This window comes from Syzygium oleosum, unplaced genomic scaffold (genome assembly GCF_021117445.2).
Source record: "Syzygium oleosum isolate NSW1041296 unplaced genomic scaffold, Sole_v2.1 Sole_v2.04, whole genome shotgun sequence".
Taxonomy (NCBI): Eukaryota; Viridiplantae; Streptophyta; class Magnoliopsida; order Myrtales; family Myrtaceae; genus Syzygium; species Syzygium oleosum.
Genome location: NW_026607488.1, coordinates 5,789,650 through 5,805,812, shown reverse-complemented (window position 1 = coordinate 5,805,812; position 16,163 = coordinate 5,789,650). Strand labels below are relative to the sequence as shown.

The window sequence follows — 16,163 nt, the reverse complement described above, 5'->3', positions numbered from 1 at the left end:
CAGATGCTTTCAAAAAGAATCTAAGAAAGCTTCAAACTTTCCTGACCCTTTTCATTTACATTTTCATGGACAAAGGCCATCTTGCATGAAAATTTCAATTCAGTGAAGCATTTGTTTAGCTTTTAGTGGGTGACTATGGACACTGGTGATGCAATTAGAATAAGCAGTGCAAGGCTGAGCAGTGCACGTTCGAGCAGCTCGGACATATGGAGGAACAGTGGGAAGGAGATCTTCTCAAGGTCTAGCAGGAATGAGGATGATGAGGAGGCTCTGAAATGGGCTGCAATTGAAAAGCTTCCAACTTACTTGCGCATTCGGCGGAGCATTCTTGCCGAAGAAGAAGGCCAGATAAGAGAGGTCGATGTTGAGAATCTCGGGTTGATAGAGAGGAGGAACTTGTTGGAGAGGTTGCTGAAGACAGCTGAGGAAGACAATGAGAAGTTCTTGTCAAAGCTGAAGCAGAGGATTGACAGGTATATGCTGATGACTTCTAATAAGCAATTCAGATATTCAATTAGTTGGTCACTGCCATATTCTTTACGAGCATGTCAAAGTAGTTTTATTTTTTATTTAGAGAAAGAAACTTCATATGGGAAATAGTATTTTCTTCTCCAAGCTGAAAGTTTCATTATAAATCTTGAAAAAATCTGCATTTTCCCTTCTGTACTATAAAAAGAGTTGGACTGGATTTTCCTACGATTGAAGTCCGATTTGAGCATCTAAATGTCGAGGCCGAAGCTTATGTTGGAAGCCGAGCTCTACCCACAATCTTTAATTTCTATGTCAACATACTTGAGGTAATTAAACAGTCAATTCATTGAATATCTACTTTTTTCTTGGATTCTGCTCAAATTGACTGAAAACCGTCTAATATTAATCAATGTCAACAGGGGTTTCTCAACTATTTTTGCATCCTTCCTAGTAGAAAGAAACCATTACCAATCCTCAATGATGTCAGCGGAATCATCAAGCCTCGCAGGTAAGAAGAGAAAGAGAGAGAGTTTCTACAGATTTTGACCAGCATACAATGCTCAAGAAGTGAGTTCTGATATTGTTGACCTAATTTTTTCTTCTTTGGCAGAATGACCTTACTTCTGGGGCCTCCAGGCTCTGGAAAGACCACGTTACTTCTAGCATTAGCTGGGAAGCTCAGCAAAGATTTGAAAGTAAGCATAAAGAAAGTACTTTAAGAGCTGCCTTACTATAGTAGTGAAATCTTTAGTGTATAAGTCACACAAAGAGCTTGTGAATTGTAGTTTTCGGGGAGAGTCACGTACAATGGACAAGGGATGGAAGAATTTGTACCGCAGAGGACATCATCTTATGTAAGTCAATATGATCTCCATATAGGAGAAATGACTGTTAGGGAAACTCTCGCTTTCTCGGCCAGGTGTCAAGGTGTTGGACCCCGTTATGGTGAGTTGGCACCATTTTTCTTCGTTACCATAATTCAAAGGATAAATTCTCAAAAAGAGCAAGGATTAAGAGGTATAACACTAACATTTGTTTTCAGATATGCTAGCAGAGTTATCAAGGAGAGAAAAGGAGGCAAACATAAAACCTGATCCTGATATAGATATCTTTATGAAGGTGAGACATGAGATCAGGACTAATGAATGGTCAAACAGCTTTCTGATTGCGGATTTTTATACTTTCTTTTTACGTAATGCACAAAATATGGTCAAAAACATTAATTAATACCCATAAGAGCTTCTATTGATCTTAATCTTCTGCAGGCAGCAGCACTGGAAGGACAGGAGAGTAATGTTGTTGTCGATTATATAATCAAGGTATAGCCAAGAAAGTTAGAACACCATTAGTCCGTTCCTGTTTTTTCCACGAGGAAAATAGCAAAGCACAAAGACTTAAAATTTCTGTGTTTTTTCGCAATGCTTAATTTTAGATACTAGGACTTGAAATCTGTGCCGACACAATAGTGGGAGATCAAATGATACGAGGCATCTCCGGGGGACAAAAGAAACGAGTCACAACGGGTAAGACCCAGAAGGCTGCTTTAGTATCCCGTGTTGTTAGATGATTGCAATCCCTTTTCTATCAAGTTAGGTTGATTTTCTTCAATTCGTGTTGACATAAAACAGGGGAGATGCTAGTCGGGCCAGCCAAAGCACTATTTATGGACGAAATATCAACTGGCTTGGATTGTTCGACGACTTTCCAAATAGTGAACTCACTCAGACAGTCCATACACATCCTAAATGGGACTGCTCTAATATCCCTCCTCCAGCCTGCGCCGGAAACTTACGACCTGTTTGATAATATCATCCTTCTCTCGGATGGGCAAATTGTTTACCAAGGTCCCCGAGAAAACGTGCTCGAGTTCTTCGGACACATGGGTTTTAAATGTCCTGAAAGGAAAGGAGTAGCTGATTTCTTGCAAGAAGTAATATTCCAAATCACATTTTTATTTTTATTTTTATTTTTTGGCGCTATATGAGACAATTGACTCATTAATTCTATCTTCTGTAATATAATCTGTAGGTGACTTCAAGGAAAGATCAAGAGCAGTATTGGGTTAATAAGGAGACGCCTTACAGGTTTGTAACAGTCAACGAATTTTCTGAAGCGTTTCAGTCATTTCATATTGGTCGGAAACTAGGTGACCAGCTTGCGATCCCGTTCGACAAGTCGAAAGGCCATCCAGCTGCTCTAACAACTAAGAAGTACGGGGTGAGCCAGAAAGAACTGTTGAGAGCTTGCGTTTCGAGGGAACTTTTGCTAATGAGGAGAAATTCATTTGTCTATTTTTTCAAAATGTTCCAGGTGAGCAAGTTGATATACTGGTTTTCATAGATTAGTCTGCAATCCGGACTAAGTGATGCATTTGATCTGTCAATACCATTTGTAATATCCTAACACTTCCTTTTTTGGATGCATATCAGCTTATCCTTATGGCTTTCATAACGATGACGGTGTTCCTACGGACTGATATGCACCGAGATACCGTGACAGATGGTGGTATTTATTTTGGCGCTCTCTTCTTCACTGTGATCGTGATGATGTTTAATGGATTCTCAGAGGTTGCCATGACAATCATGAAGCTCCCTGTCTTCTACAAGCAGAGAGACCTCCTCTTCTTTCCTGCGTGGGCGTATTCGCTACCCACATGGATCCTGAAGATTCCGATCACTCTAGTAGAAGTTGCTATTTGGGTGATCATGACTTACTATGTCATAGGCTATGACCCTTATGCTGGAAGGTTGATCAAATGACATTTATTTAGAACATCAGGCTTTGATCTAATGATTCAGCTATTGATAAATTCTTTGCTAACAGGTTCTTCAAACAGTATTTTCTGCTACTATGCCTACATCAGATGGCATCTGGATTATTTCGATTCATCGCGGCCATAGGAAGGAACGTGATAGTGGCGAATACTTTTGGATCGTTTGGATTACTCACCATTATGGTCTTGGGCGGATTCATCATATCAAGAGGTCAACCGGATGTCTAAAAAACTATTCTTTCGATTTGCAATTACATATGCAATTTCCTGACGTGACATGATTTGAAACCAGATGACGTTAAGCCATGGTGGATATGGGGGTATTGGATCTCCCCAATGATGTATGCACAGAACGCAATCGCTGTAAATGAATTTCTCGGAAAGCAGTGGAGACATGTAAGCACCTTCTTACGAAATTGTCATTAAACAATAACAAAGAATTAACAAAGTTTGCTAAAATTTTTGGAGTATCAACCGCTGAAGTTCCAGAACTTTTGTGGTACAGATTCCACCTAACTTCACAGAACCTTTAGGAGTTTTGGTCCTGAAGTCCCGCGGCATTTTTCCCGAAGTGCGTTGGTATTGGATAGGAGTAGGAGCAATGATTGGATACATTTTTCTGTTCAATTTCCTGTTCACTATGGCGATGAAATATCTCGATCGTAAGTCTCTCTTCACAAGGCTTCTATTTTCAGAGGATTCGGTGTACGTTTTGTTGAATGACTTCCACTTTGCTGCAGCAATTGGGAAGCCTCAAGCTGTACTATCAAAAGAGACTCTGGCAGAGAAAATCGCGAGCAAGAATGGTGAGGTCATTGAGCTATCATTGAGAAGAAGCCGGAGGAGTTCATCCGGTGAGCCACAGAACCAACACATACTGTACTTTTGCCTGTCGAGTAGAACTTAAGCTAAAGGGATCACTAACGTGATAATACAGATAAAGAGAGTGGACACCAAAGAAGCGCTGCAGATAGAAAATTGTCTACGAGAGCCGGGAGCAAAAACTATTCGGACCCAAATAGGAAACGAGGAATGGTTCTTCCTTTCGAGCCGCTTTCTATTGCTTTCGATGATATCAGATACGCCATAGATATGCCTCAGGTACTGTTTGCTCGGAAGATGCTTTGGTTCTGACAATTGAAGGCGCAGAACTTTTATGTGCTGAACATAACTGAATCAGCGAGTTGGTCTTTGCATTTGCAGGAAATGAATGCTCAAGGTATTCCCGAAGATCAACTGGAACTTCTAAAAGGTGTAAGTGGTGCTTTCAGGCCAGGAGTATTGACGGCTTTAATGGGTGTCAGTGGTGCTGGAAAGACCACTCTAATGGACGTGTTGGCTGGAAGGAAAACAGGTGGATACATCGATGGGACAATCACGATATCTGGGTACCCAAAGAAGCAAGAAACATTCGCTCGCATATCAGGATACTGTGAACAAACCGATATCCACTCTCCTCACGTTACAATTTATGAGTCCTTGGTGTATTCTGCATGGCTTCGGTTACCTCCTGAAGTGGATTCTGAGACTAGGAAGGTAGAGATATTACTTGATCCATTAGTTTTATGACATCCGGCATCTTAGGTGAATTCTACATTTTTATCCGTTTCGGGTTTTCTCAAAAAGTTATACCAGATGGAATTTTTCTCATGGTTTACATTGTTCACCTCATAGATTTTGGCATCTCTTAAAGGACAACCACTGCTCATGAACATTTTAGATGGTGTAAAAATGTGGCTACCTTCGAGTCCCTCCCAGCAATAGAGTGCTAACCAGAAATTTGATCCAACATCTGCAGATGTTCATTGAAGAAGTAATGGAGCTCATAGAGCTTACCGCGTTACGAGAAGCGCTAGTTGGGTTGCCTGGTGTTAATGGCCTCTCCACTGAGCAGAGGAAAAGGCTGACAATTGCAGTGGAGCTCGTAGCCAACCCATCCATCATATTCATGGACGAGCCTACCTCCGGCCTTGATGCCAGGGCAGCTGCTATAGTAATGAGAACAGTTAGAAACACGGTTGACACAGGGCGAACTGTTGTTTGCACCATCCACCAGCCGAGCATCGATATATTTGATGCTTTTGATGAGGTTCGACACAAATTTTCACGAGGGACCGAGCTATCTGTCTGCTTTTATCTTTCCACACAACAAAGTATCCGAGATATTTTCCTTATTGATATGCAGCTGTTTCTTCTGAAAAGAGGCGGAGAGGAGATCTATGTCGGTCCACTAGGCCAGCATTCCTCGCACCTGATCAACTATTTTGAGGTGAGCTCACTGCTGCGCAGTAAGAAACTGAGTTTAAATTACATTGAGCTTTAACTGCTAATATTACATGCGTCCAAATCAAAGGGCATTAGCGGAGTTCCAAAAATTAAAAACCGATACAATCCGGCAACTTGGATGTTGGAGGTGACGACAACTGCTCAAGAAGAAACCCTCGGGGTTAACTTCACCGAAGTGTACAGGAGTTCAGAACTGTTTAGGTAAGAAGTTACTTCACCAGAAGCAGAAACATTTACGTTTTTCGGCTCGATAACATCAAAAGAAATTGTCATAAAATTTAAGGTTGAAAAGATAAGAGCTTACAAGCGTAGTAGCAGAGCTTTCACCGTGTCTGGCGTTCTCCAATGTTTAAATCAGGAGAAACAAAGCTCTGATCAACGAACTAAGTACGCCTCCACCGGGGTCGAAAGATCTCCATTTTCCAACGCAATATTCACAATCGTTCTTCACCCAGTGTATGGCTTGTCTATGGAAACAACACTGGTCGTATGGGCGCAACCAGGCATACACAGCCGTGAGACTTCTATTCACAACTTTCATCGCCCTGATGTTCGGCACGATATTTTGGAACCTCGGCTCCAAAAGGTGACAGAATTTCATAAGCATAGATATATTAGTACTACGCTTTTTTTGTTGCGAATTAAAGAGAAATTGGACTCAGGAAAAGAAGTATAATGGCTCAGTTACGGACATTATTTGCTCAAAACTTGTGGGACTTGCAGGAGAAACCAGCAAGATCTCTTCAATGCCATGGGCTCAATGTACGCGGCTATCCTTTTCATTGGATTTCAGAATACGAAGTCGGTTCAACCTGTTGTGGCCATTGAGAGGACAGTCTTCTATAGAGAGAGAGGGGCTGGAATGTATTCCGCTCTGCCCTATGCATTTGCACACGTAAGGACATCTTTCACTTTCATAACTAAGTAAAAGAATTTGACTAAGGTAGTTCATTGGAAAATAGGAAGAGTCATGAGAGAAATTATCATGTTATTTGAAAAAATTGTTTCACGCAGGTCATCATCGAGATTCCCTACATCTTCGTCCAAACTGTCATCTATGGAGTGATTGTCTATACAATGATCAGGTTCGAATGGACAGCCGGCAAGTTCTTTTGGTACATCTTCTGTATGTTCTTCACCTTGTTATTCTTCACTCTCTATGGAATGACGAGCGTGGCGGTCACGCCCAACCACCACATAGCCACCATAACCTCTTCGGCATTCTTTTTGATTTGGAACCTTTTCTCGGGATTCATCGTGCCGCGAACAGTAAGTTCATCGATATCTTCACTGAAACTAAAGTGGAAAAACAGTAAAGAAATAAAAAAGAATTAAAGTAAAAGCATAACTGATGAGGGCTCATGCTTTTGTTTTAACAGAGAATTCCTATCTGGTGGAGATGGTATTCCTGGGCATGTCCCATGTTTTGGACATTGTACGGGCTGGTGGCCTCGCAGTTTGGAGATGTTAAGGACGCGCTCGACAGTGGCGAGACAGTCGAAGAGTTCGTGAGGAGTTATTTCGGGTTCAGGCATGACTTCCTGGGGGTGGTCGCGGTCGTGCTGGTCGGAATATCTCTCCTCTTTGGATTCATCTTTGCCTTCTCAATCAAAGCATTCAACTTCCAAAAGAGATGATGGCGAGGGGAGATTGAAAAGAAATTGAATATAAGTTCAGTAGTTGCAAGATATATATGTGGACGAAAAGTATGATTGATGAAAGTGGAATTGAGTTTTGAAGAGTCAGTCAAGTAGGAAAGCGTTAATCATAACGACCACTTCAAGCAATTCTATGAATAAGTTGCTACACTTGTCTTCCTGCTTCTGTGAAACAAGGTTGTACGGCAGAGTTATGCAGTCTTCAGAAAATTATCGAATAAATTGTTCGACTTGTGCTCTCATGCTTACTTCTGGGGATAAAGCTTGTCAGATGCCATGGCACTTACACCAGGTGAAATAAAGCGGGAGATCCTTGAGATTAGGTGAAACAGCTTCCTTAATGTTAACAAAATTGACCTAATCTTGCTGAACGGGAGCTTTAGAATTAATTCAATGTTTAATTTCTTGCTTAGCTCATGAGGATCCTGTCCTGGGCCTCTATGACAAGGCCATGTATATTCTTTGTCCGACCTTATCGGATTTTTACTTACCGCACCCAAATTTTTTATTTTTTTTATCGTCGTTCTTTAATTTCCGTGCTTTCACTTTGATTATTGGTTGCGGATATATGAATTTATGGCCCGTTATGTTGAGCTCAATTGTGCATGGACACGTAAATGAACATGTATAGGGCATTAAAATTTGGGAAGTCCCCATGACAAACGTTTTCAGGAAAGAGAAAATGGTACCAATTTGGGCATTGGATATACATCTGACGTAACCAAATACCCGAAATCAAATCTCCAACCGGCCTCTAATAGGTTAGTGGCGGCTCTCAAAGAAAATACTATTCATAATCAATGGAAGAATTAAGTTACACTAAGTAAGGCTTGAGAGAGCTCGCGTCAAGTGTTAGCGCCACCTCTCGAGAGGAACCGTCCGCGCTAACATAGCAATCTGTCAAACCACCTCGAGAAATGTCACGCCCCGTACCCTACGAAGCACTAACATCCCTACCTTAGTCGATTGCAGTGCGACGCTCCCAGGAAGCTTCGCCGACATAACGCCCAATCAGAGATCAAACACATGCAGAAGCACGTATATAAATATATATATACACCCTGACAATAAAACACATGAGACCAAGGTAGTACAACCAGCAAACAGCACCTCTGAAAATATGTATACTAGTATTACCATAGGAAACTTTTTACAAAATTCATTTATACAACGGACGAGAAAACACACAGTCAGCAGCCACTCAGTAAAAAGGGGTCAGCGTATATCACTTCGGGCTCCTCAGCTTCCTCGACCATGGCTGCAGGTCCATCCCCACAAGGGTGCACACTAGATGACCGCTGGATGAATTGCGGTATACCAAAAAGAGGCGCTCTCCTCGGCATCCTACGGCTGGGGGTCTGAAATGTTTCGGTTTACACAACCGTGAGACGAATCTCAGTGAGTTCAACCCCTAAACCTAGGCTAGGCTAGCATGCAATCTCCTAACCGGAAATGAATATTTGAAACCATAATGCAACAACAATCAAATAATTCTCCGACCCTGCAGGTTAGGCAGTTCAATATATAATAATCATGGCACGTACGTGGCACATATTATCACACGTACGCCAATCACATGCTCATGCACCGAGGCTCACACACTCGCATGCCAGTCCATGCATGTTCATGCATGCAAATGTCGTCGACATGTCACGTGTATTTCCCGGCCCACTGGCCCACACTGGCACACTGGCAATCGCCCAATTTATTATTTATTACGACTCGAGTCATCAATTTTTCACGGCCCGGTGCGTCTAGCCTGCTTTAAAGTGCATGAGGCGCAGCAACCGATCTGGCCCAGTGTCTCTAGCCTGCTTCAAAGTGCATGAGGCGCAACACTGATCTCCTTACGAACCAGAGCCTGCTTCAAAGTGCATGAGGATGGTCGTCTTTCGGACGTACCGGGCATCGTCCTGCTTCAAAGTGCATGAGGACGGTATCGACCCGAAGGTCATGACCCAAAGGTCCTTAGGTGATCACACAACTCATTATTATCTGAACCCAGCGTATAACGCTTCAGGGTATTTTAGGTGATCACATGCTCGTGACAGACACGCATTCTCGCACAATTTCATCACATGCCTCACTCTTGGCATACGCAATGCGTGTCCATGTTATGCAATGCAATGCACCACGAGCACCAACATAATTCAGACACCCAATGTCACAACACGTGCTTAATTGGCCCAATTAATACCGTGTGGCCTAACGTGCGATTCACAAATCAGCAATTCATTGTAAACCAAACAATGGCCAATCGCACTCCACAAAATCAGCCACACAACATACGACATAGCAGTACGAAATCAACCACAATTAAGCACAATTGACGTACAATCAGTCTACCCGGACATACCCGGTAATTTTCCAACGGGCTCCTAAATTGGTCATTTAATCCGATTAATCTCCCCAAATAATTCTCTTTAATCCACTAAATTTCCCAATGATAATTTCTACCAATCCGTCCTCAACCCAGTCTGAAATACACACTGATACTATCTAAGCCAGTCTAAATTGTACCGATAATACCTAAACCAGTCCAGAAAAACGCACTAACAGTCCTAATCCGGGTTTAGGAATTTTACTCACTTAATTTCTGGACCACGGCGACGGGGAACGGCGGCCGATCACTGATGAACAGTGAAACCGGCGGGCGGAATTCCCGGGGGGCGCGCACTGTTCACGCGGCACTGTTCACGCGGCACTGTCCACGCTGTACGGAACTGTACGGACGGGTGGGAACGGTGGCCGGCGAGACGGCGGTGACGGCCGCGGACGGCGGCGTACGGACTGCTACAGTACCGACCGTACGGACACCGTACGGCCGGAAATGAACGGCGACGTACCGACAAGCTAGACGGCTGGGTGGCGACGGAAGGGCGATCGGAGCTCCGGCGAAGCTCCGGCGAGGCTCGGACGCGGCGGCGGTGCTTTACCGGGAGAGAAAAAGAGAGAAAAATAGAGGGAAAGGGAGAGAGAAAGGGCTGGACTGAGGCGAGGCTGAGGCTAGGGGCTGTGGGGGTTGACGGCGGGGCACGGCGGTCGGCGGCGGTGCTCCGGTGGCCGGCGGCAAGCTCCGGCGAGCCAAAATCAAGAGAGAAAAATGAGAGAAAGAGAGGGAGAAGCTGCTGTGGCTGGGCTGATCTGCCGAGAGGGAGGGCTGAGGAGAGAGAAAACTGGTCTGAGTTGGTCAAAAAGGGCAGCGCATAGTGCCACGTGTCGCCGATCTGTGAAAAATGACCAAAACGCCCCTAATCTAACGGTTCTAAAGAGATAGGCTTAAATAATTGAGGGGCAATTGGGTCTTTGGTGCCAATAATGCAGCTGATAACCACAGTTACTTATCCCAAAAATTTCCCAAAAATTTGGACCCGAAAACGGCCCAGGGGCAAAACCGTAATTTTTCCGGTCCCGGGGCGAAATTCCAATTTTCGCACATACGTGTTCCATATGTGCGTGGCCAACATAATATGGCGTCGGATTCGCGAAATTCACTTTCTAAGCCCTCAAAAATCGACTGCGAAGTTTCGGGAATAAAATAATATTATTTTTCCAATTTTTGTCGAAATTCCAATTTTTTGCCAAAACCACTCTAAATGTGTGTGGCCACCCCAAAATGACCTTGGCCGCGAAAAATAACCTCAAACGGCCTCCGAATCCAGCCTCGGTGCCCACAGGGGCAAAACCGTAATTTTTCACCCCCGGACCGAAATTCCACTTTTTACTCGTACTAACTCCAAACGTGTGTGGCCAGCGTAATATGACATCAGATTCCCAAAAATAGTCTCTTAAGCCTTCGAAAATCGACATCGAAATCCGGGCCCAATTTCGTGATCAAAACTCGCTCGAGTTTCAATTTCAGGGTCTCTGGCTAACGGGCGGCTGTTTAGGACATACGCGTATCGACCTAGGGTTATTCGAATTACGACGGTCCCGATCATTGAGAGAATGAGAAATTATCATTAGTTCCAAAGATCACGATCGTTCGGTTCAGGTTCAGGACTGGTTGGCCACGTGCACTTTCGGTCTTGCAGAATCACCTGCGATCCGATTGTACATCGTTGGCCTTGGCCAAACCAAATCCATCACCTTTCCTAAGATCGGCCCACGTTGGCCCAAAATATTCACTCATCGTATCTCGAGATCGGTGTCCCGTTCACTGTCGAGTCCCTGGTCCACGTACCGTTTTCTAGTTAGCCATACCCCATTGGTTAGTATCCCGAGAGTGATCAGCTCTGGGCGAGACTTGCTAAAATGAAATGCGAAATATTGTCAATTTTATTGATTCCGGAATTACGTCGAAATTCGGGCTGTTACAAGAAATTTCATTCGCCCTTGGGAGTGTCGCAACAAAATGTCAATAACATCATGCCTTGTTTCTCATCAGGCAAGGCCTCATTAACATTCTTCGAATCTATCATGACATTCTCAAACTAAAAAACCTACTTTGATTGAGTATTCTTTACAAGCTCAAACTCGAAAAATATTGTTAATATCCTCAATTAGCCAAGCTATCTAACCAGCTCTAAAGTTCCCTCAAACCCTCAGCTGAAAAGCTCTTATAAACTCTTGAAGGGAAATAAAATCAGAAGTGTCTTAATTTCCGTACAAGACTCACTTTACCATAAAATTTTCTTATCACTCGAGTATGATAACTTTGTAAGGCATCCACTTCTTTTTTTGTCGGAGCACGGCATTCACTTAAATGCCATAATTTTTTAATTAATTATTCGAGCGCCATAACTTTTTTAAGATACTTACCACAAGTATCGGAAATCTAACGCAGCATGGCACTTGTAATGAATGCTTCTTAAAATTTATAGTACTTATGTGATCAATTGAAAGTTATGACATTCTTCAATAAACAATTTTAGAAATCACGGCACTCATGTGAGGAAAGAGAAAAAAGTTATGACGCTCACTTGAGCGTGATACGAAAGTGACGGCACTTGTGATGTGGTTGAAAACAGACAACCGCTGCTGCAAAATTATCCCCACTCTTCCTCTTCAAATCCTCGTCTACCACATCCTTACAACACATAACTAGGTCATTGTGCTCCTGAAAGTCTCCTACACGCGAAATCTGCAGCATTCTGACTCCTAAACACATCCCAAGTTTCATCACCCCCTACGACCAGGAAATTATCTTCTTCAGTCTGATCCATGCTCATTAGCTTCGGCTCGGCGCTGAGTGGCCCTTCAGGTACCCATCATAGACATATCCTCCTGATGCTGCTATGCCTCAATTCGCTTCCTCTCTTTGCTGCCACTTGGTTTATGATCCCGACATCTCAATCGCTCTCCCACGCGACCTACAAAAGAACAGGAACAAATTACATTCATTTACGCTCGAGTGTAATTACCACTAAAGCACTAGGAAAATTGCTCTGCTCATGGAAAACCCTTTAAATAAACCCTCATACCAATGAAAGCTGTATTTAGAGATTTTGCAGACCACGTGAGAAAGGGCAACAACAGCAATACCTAAGCCTTCTCCGAAATGACAATCTCCAGCTCCCTTGTACTCAGATCCGAGCATCTTTGCTCTTGCACTAAGTTGAGTCGATGCAACCGACAACTCAGTTGCACATAATTTCCACCTCCATTGTTGTAAGCAGACTCTTTTTGGCTGAAGGCGTGTGTACTTCATCTGGATAATACCACATAGGAAGAAAACAAATGAACAAGATGATTCAGTAAAGCACAAGATCAAGAACTAAAAGACATGCTTGAATTCAAACGAAAGCACAAAAAGCATAATTCAGCCACAAAATTTTCAGGACATTAGGGACTTGTTCATGTTACAGTACCATGATGTCGTAAAGGCAAATTGATTAATGTAAAGGCAACAACCCAAAACCTGCAATTTGGGACATATAGTTGGCATAGATGGATTTTATTAAGAAAAAGGAAAAAATCAGGTAAATCTCTTCTTTTTTTCTTTTCAAGGAAATTTGCTAACGCTATTTCAACGCGTCCACGAACTTGTTTTCTTTTTTTCTTAGTCATAATACACATTAGGGTTTTTTTCGTTTGCAGAACATGAAATTTGTGGGTCCTGTTAGTGAGAACTTTCGGAACACTTGGTAAGCATACTTTTATGAAGTAACATGTTGGAAAAAATTTGTATTGGAAAATTGAGATTGTGAACTTTCTTTCTCTATTTGCTTAGCAAGTACCAAGGAGGCGCGTTTTAACAAAATCCTAGTTAATAATGACGTAATTTGTTGTGAACTTCGTAAAAAAGAAAAGGGAAAAAACCATCAAAAATCCCGGACTTTGCCATCTGTGACACATTTACCCCAAATTTGTTTTTGTGACACCAAAAACCCCAAACTATGCTATTTGTGACACATTTACCCCAATGTATTTAGTCCATGGGCATTTTCGTCTTTTTTGCTTTTTCTTTTTTTTCTCTTTTTTTTTTCCTTTCCGGGGAGGGCCCCCCTCGCCGACGTCGAGCGAGGGTCGCCCTCGCACGGGCGAGCGAGGGGCGGCCCTCGCCCGACTCGAGCGAGGTCGACCCTCGCCGGCGTGGCGAGGGTCGCCCCCGCTGGGCGTGCGACGGCGGCCCTCGCCCAGACTCGAGCGAGGTCGACCCTCGCCCGACACCGGCAGGGTCGACCTCGCCCGAGTCGGGCGAGGGCCGCCCTCGCTCGCCCGGCGAGGGCGACCCTCACTCGCCCGGGCGAGGCGACCCTCGCCCGACGCCAGCGAGGGGGACCCTCGCCGGATCTGGCGAGGGCCACCCTTGCTCGACGCCGGCGAGGGCCCCCCTCGCCGGAATGGAAAAAAAAAGAGAAAAAAAAAAGAAAAAGAAAAAAAGACGAAAATGCCCATGGACTAAATACATTGGGGTAAATGTATCACAAATAGCATAGTTTGGGGTTTTTGGTATCACAGAAAAAAGTTCGGGGTAAATGTGTCACAAGCGGCAAAGTTTGGGGTTTTTGGTGGTTTTTTCCCAAAAGAAAAATCAAGATTTATTGTGAATCTTTTGTTTTAAAAAGCACTAAATTTTAGTCGGCAAGAGATCCTAAAACAATAAGAAAAGGCAAACTACGAAGCTTCAATGAGTGGTAAATGAGAAATTAATGCTTGTTTACAAAAATTAGATGAAATTTTCCTTTATTAAAAACCAATTCTCGAGCTCAATTGAACTTGGAACCAGCCCGACCCGTCCTACGGAGTTTCAAATTCGTCAATTAATTCACCTCAAGATCATCTTGGTACCAAACAAATTGGGCCAAGTTAACAGTCACTAAAAGATAGAAGAAGGGTGATGTGAAAGGTGTAGTTAAATGACTCGAATGCCCTCTTAATGACTAATTTGTCCAAAGATGATCATCATTTGTTGATTTCCTAGTCATACATGCTGCATTGTTTTTCAAACTAGGGAATCAATTTCTGCAAGATGAATATTGTAATACTATTGCATAGCATTATTGAATAACTGACCAAGAGCAGGTTGTGGCCATCGCGCCACCCTCTAAAACGTACCTCCTAAAGTGTTTCATGCCCGCTGCTAAAAAAAAAAATGTTTCATGCCCATTATTTGAAGCTTTGAAGCGTAAAAACATTAACTATGAGTTGAAATAACGTGGAAGGTAATGGATCTTATAATCCAAATATAACACAGAAAAAAGGAAAGTACCAAAGAAAACAACGAAGAATGATGGTTCAGCTCAAAGGTTGGTGATATCCACTCTACGGGAAGAGCCAGCCACATAGAATTCACTAATCGGTCGGAGAGCCAGCCACAAAGAATGCACTAATCGGTTGGAGAACCACAGAGTTCCGATCGCTCACTCAAGTGCTTCCGAACCCTAAATTACACCCAAACCCACAGTACTTAGCTTCACGTGATTGCTCCACAAAACAATTCATGAAGAATTACCTCGTGACTTCCAAACACGCACACCTTCAGTAAGACAAGGGATCTTGACTGGATGCGCAGCACAGATCACCCAATGAAATCCAGGAAGAAGAAGCTCCGCATGTTCAATTTGGGTTGTGGACTTCCATTTTTCGTGCAGCTACAAGACCACTAATCTATTTTCTCAGGGACGATAAGTGCTGCACCAACGGGGTGTAAGATCAAATCCCACGAAGAAGACAACACTGCCTAATTACAGCTCCAAAGGCGCAGAACCACTAACCAATTTTTTCTCTGGGACGAGAAGTGTTGCAACAATTGGGTGTAAAATTAGATCCCACGAAGAAGACAACTCTGCCTAGTTACATCAACAAAGGCACCAAACCACACCCGTGATAAACACACACACGTGTATGTATACATATATCAAACTAGGAAACTCTTTGTTCACCGACTCTAGCATGGAAATCCATTTCCATGTTTTTGCCTACTCAATCATCCAACTCCGACGAGGAAATGCCGGTGCTTCAAATGTTCGGTCGATCAGAAGTCCAATCAGAACTTTCCTAATTAAAATCACATGGCCGGACTTTGGATCGAATTTCGTTCACGGGCTAAAACTCGCCCATATCTAGTATCCGTCCCGGCCTAATTCTTGCATCTGCCACCGGCATGATTGGCAATGAAAAGCTATCATACATGTAATAATCAACCTTCTCCTTCCCACTTCCATTCAGTGCATTTATTTTGTAAAAAAAATAGTACCAGAACATGCTCCGACCTCTTCCCTTCCTCCTAAGATAAATGCAGTTTCCCCAAACCCACCTGTGAAACAAAATTAATCAAAGGGATAATTGCATTGCAATTCCTAAAACTGAGTCTTAAACCTTTCAAAAAGTGCGATCAAATCCTAAAACTCACCACAAAAATGCAATTTAGTCCTAAAACTTGTCAATTAAATGCAATCAAGTCTCAAAACTTATCAAGTTGGTGCAATCAAGTCCTAAAACTTATTAGCATTTTTCATTTGTCAAGTTGAACAGAGTTAATAGAAGGACTTGATCGCACCAACTTGACAGGTTTTAGGATTTAATTGCAC

The 16,163-nt window shown here is 43.0% G+C and overlaps 2 protein-coding genes and 1 long non-coding RNA gene across 3 annotated transcripts in view; 2 read left to right on the top strand and 1 right to left on the bottom strand.

Annotated features, from left to right (window-relative positions):
• The window catches only part of LOC115674297 (pleiotropic drug resistance protein 1-like), a 63,042-nt gene that overhangs the window by 26,417 nt on the left and 20,462 nt on the right, over positions 1 to 16,163 (top strand). The window lies entirely within an intron of this gene.
• Positions 136 to 7,600, top strand: LOC115674463 (pleiotropic drug resistance protein 1-like). Its single transcript, XM_056310768.1, has 24 exons — positions 136 to 473; positions 677 to 797; positions 891 to 979; positions 1,082 to 1,166; positions 1,257 to 1,416; positions 1,514 to 1,590; positions 1,737 to 1,790; positions 1,904 to 1,994; positions 2,100 to 2,401; positions 2,500 to 2,807; positions 2,876 to 3,217; positions 3,295 to 3,455; positions 3,537 to 3,640; positions 3,750 to 3,906; positions 3,985 to 4,098; positions 4,182 to 4,345; positions 4,448 to 4,780; positions 5,043 to 5,333; positions 5,430 to 5,513; positions 5,598 to 5,731; positions 5,889 to 6,116; positions 6,254 to 6,425; positions 6,545 to 6,799; positions 6,910 to 7,600. The coding sequence occupies exons 1-24, from the start codon at positions 136 to 138 to the stop codon at positions 7,165 to 7,167; spliced, it is 4,422 nt and encodes a 1,473-aa protein (XP_056166743.1). The 3' UTR covers positions 7,168 to 7,600.
• LOC130137950 (uncharacterized) lies at positions 12,148 to 15,235 on the bottom strand. Its single transcript, XR_008816393.1, has 3 exons — positions 15,086 to 15,235; positions 12,612 to 12,838; positions 12,148 to 12,500 (listed from the first exon to the last, which is right to left on the bottom strand). It is a non-coding gene; the product is annotated as an uncharacterized LOC130137950 (long non-coding RNA).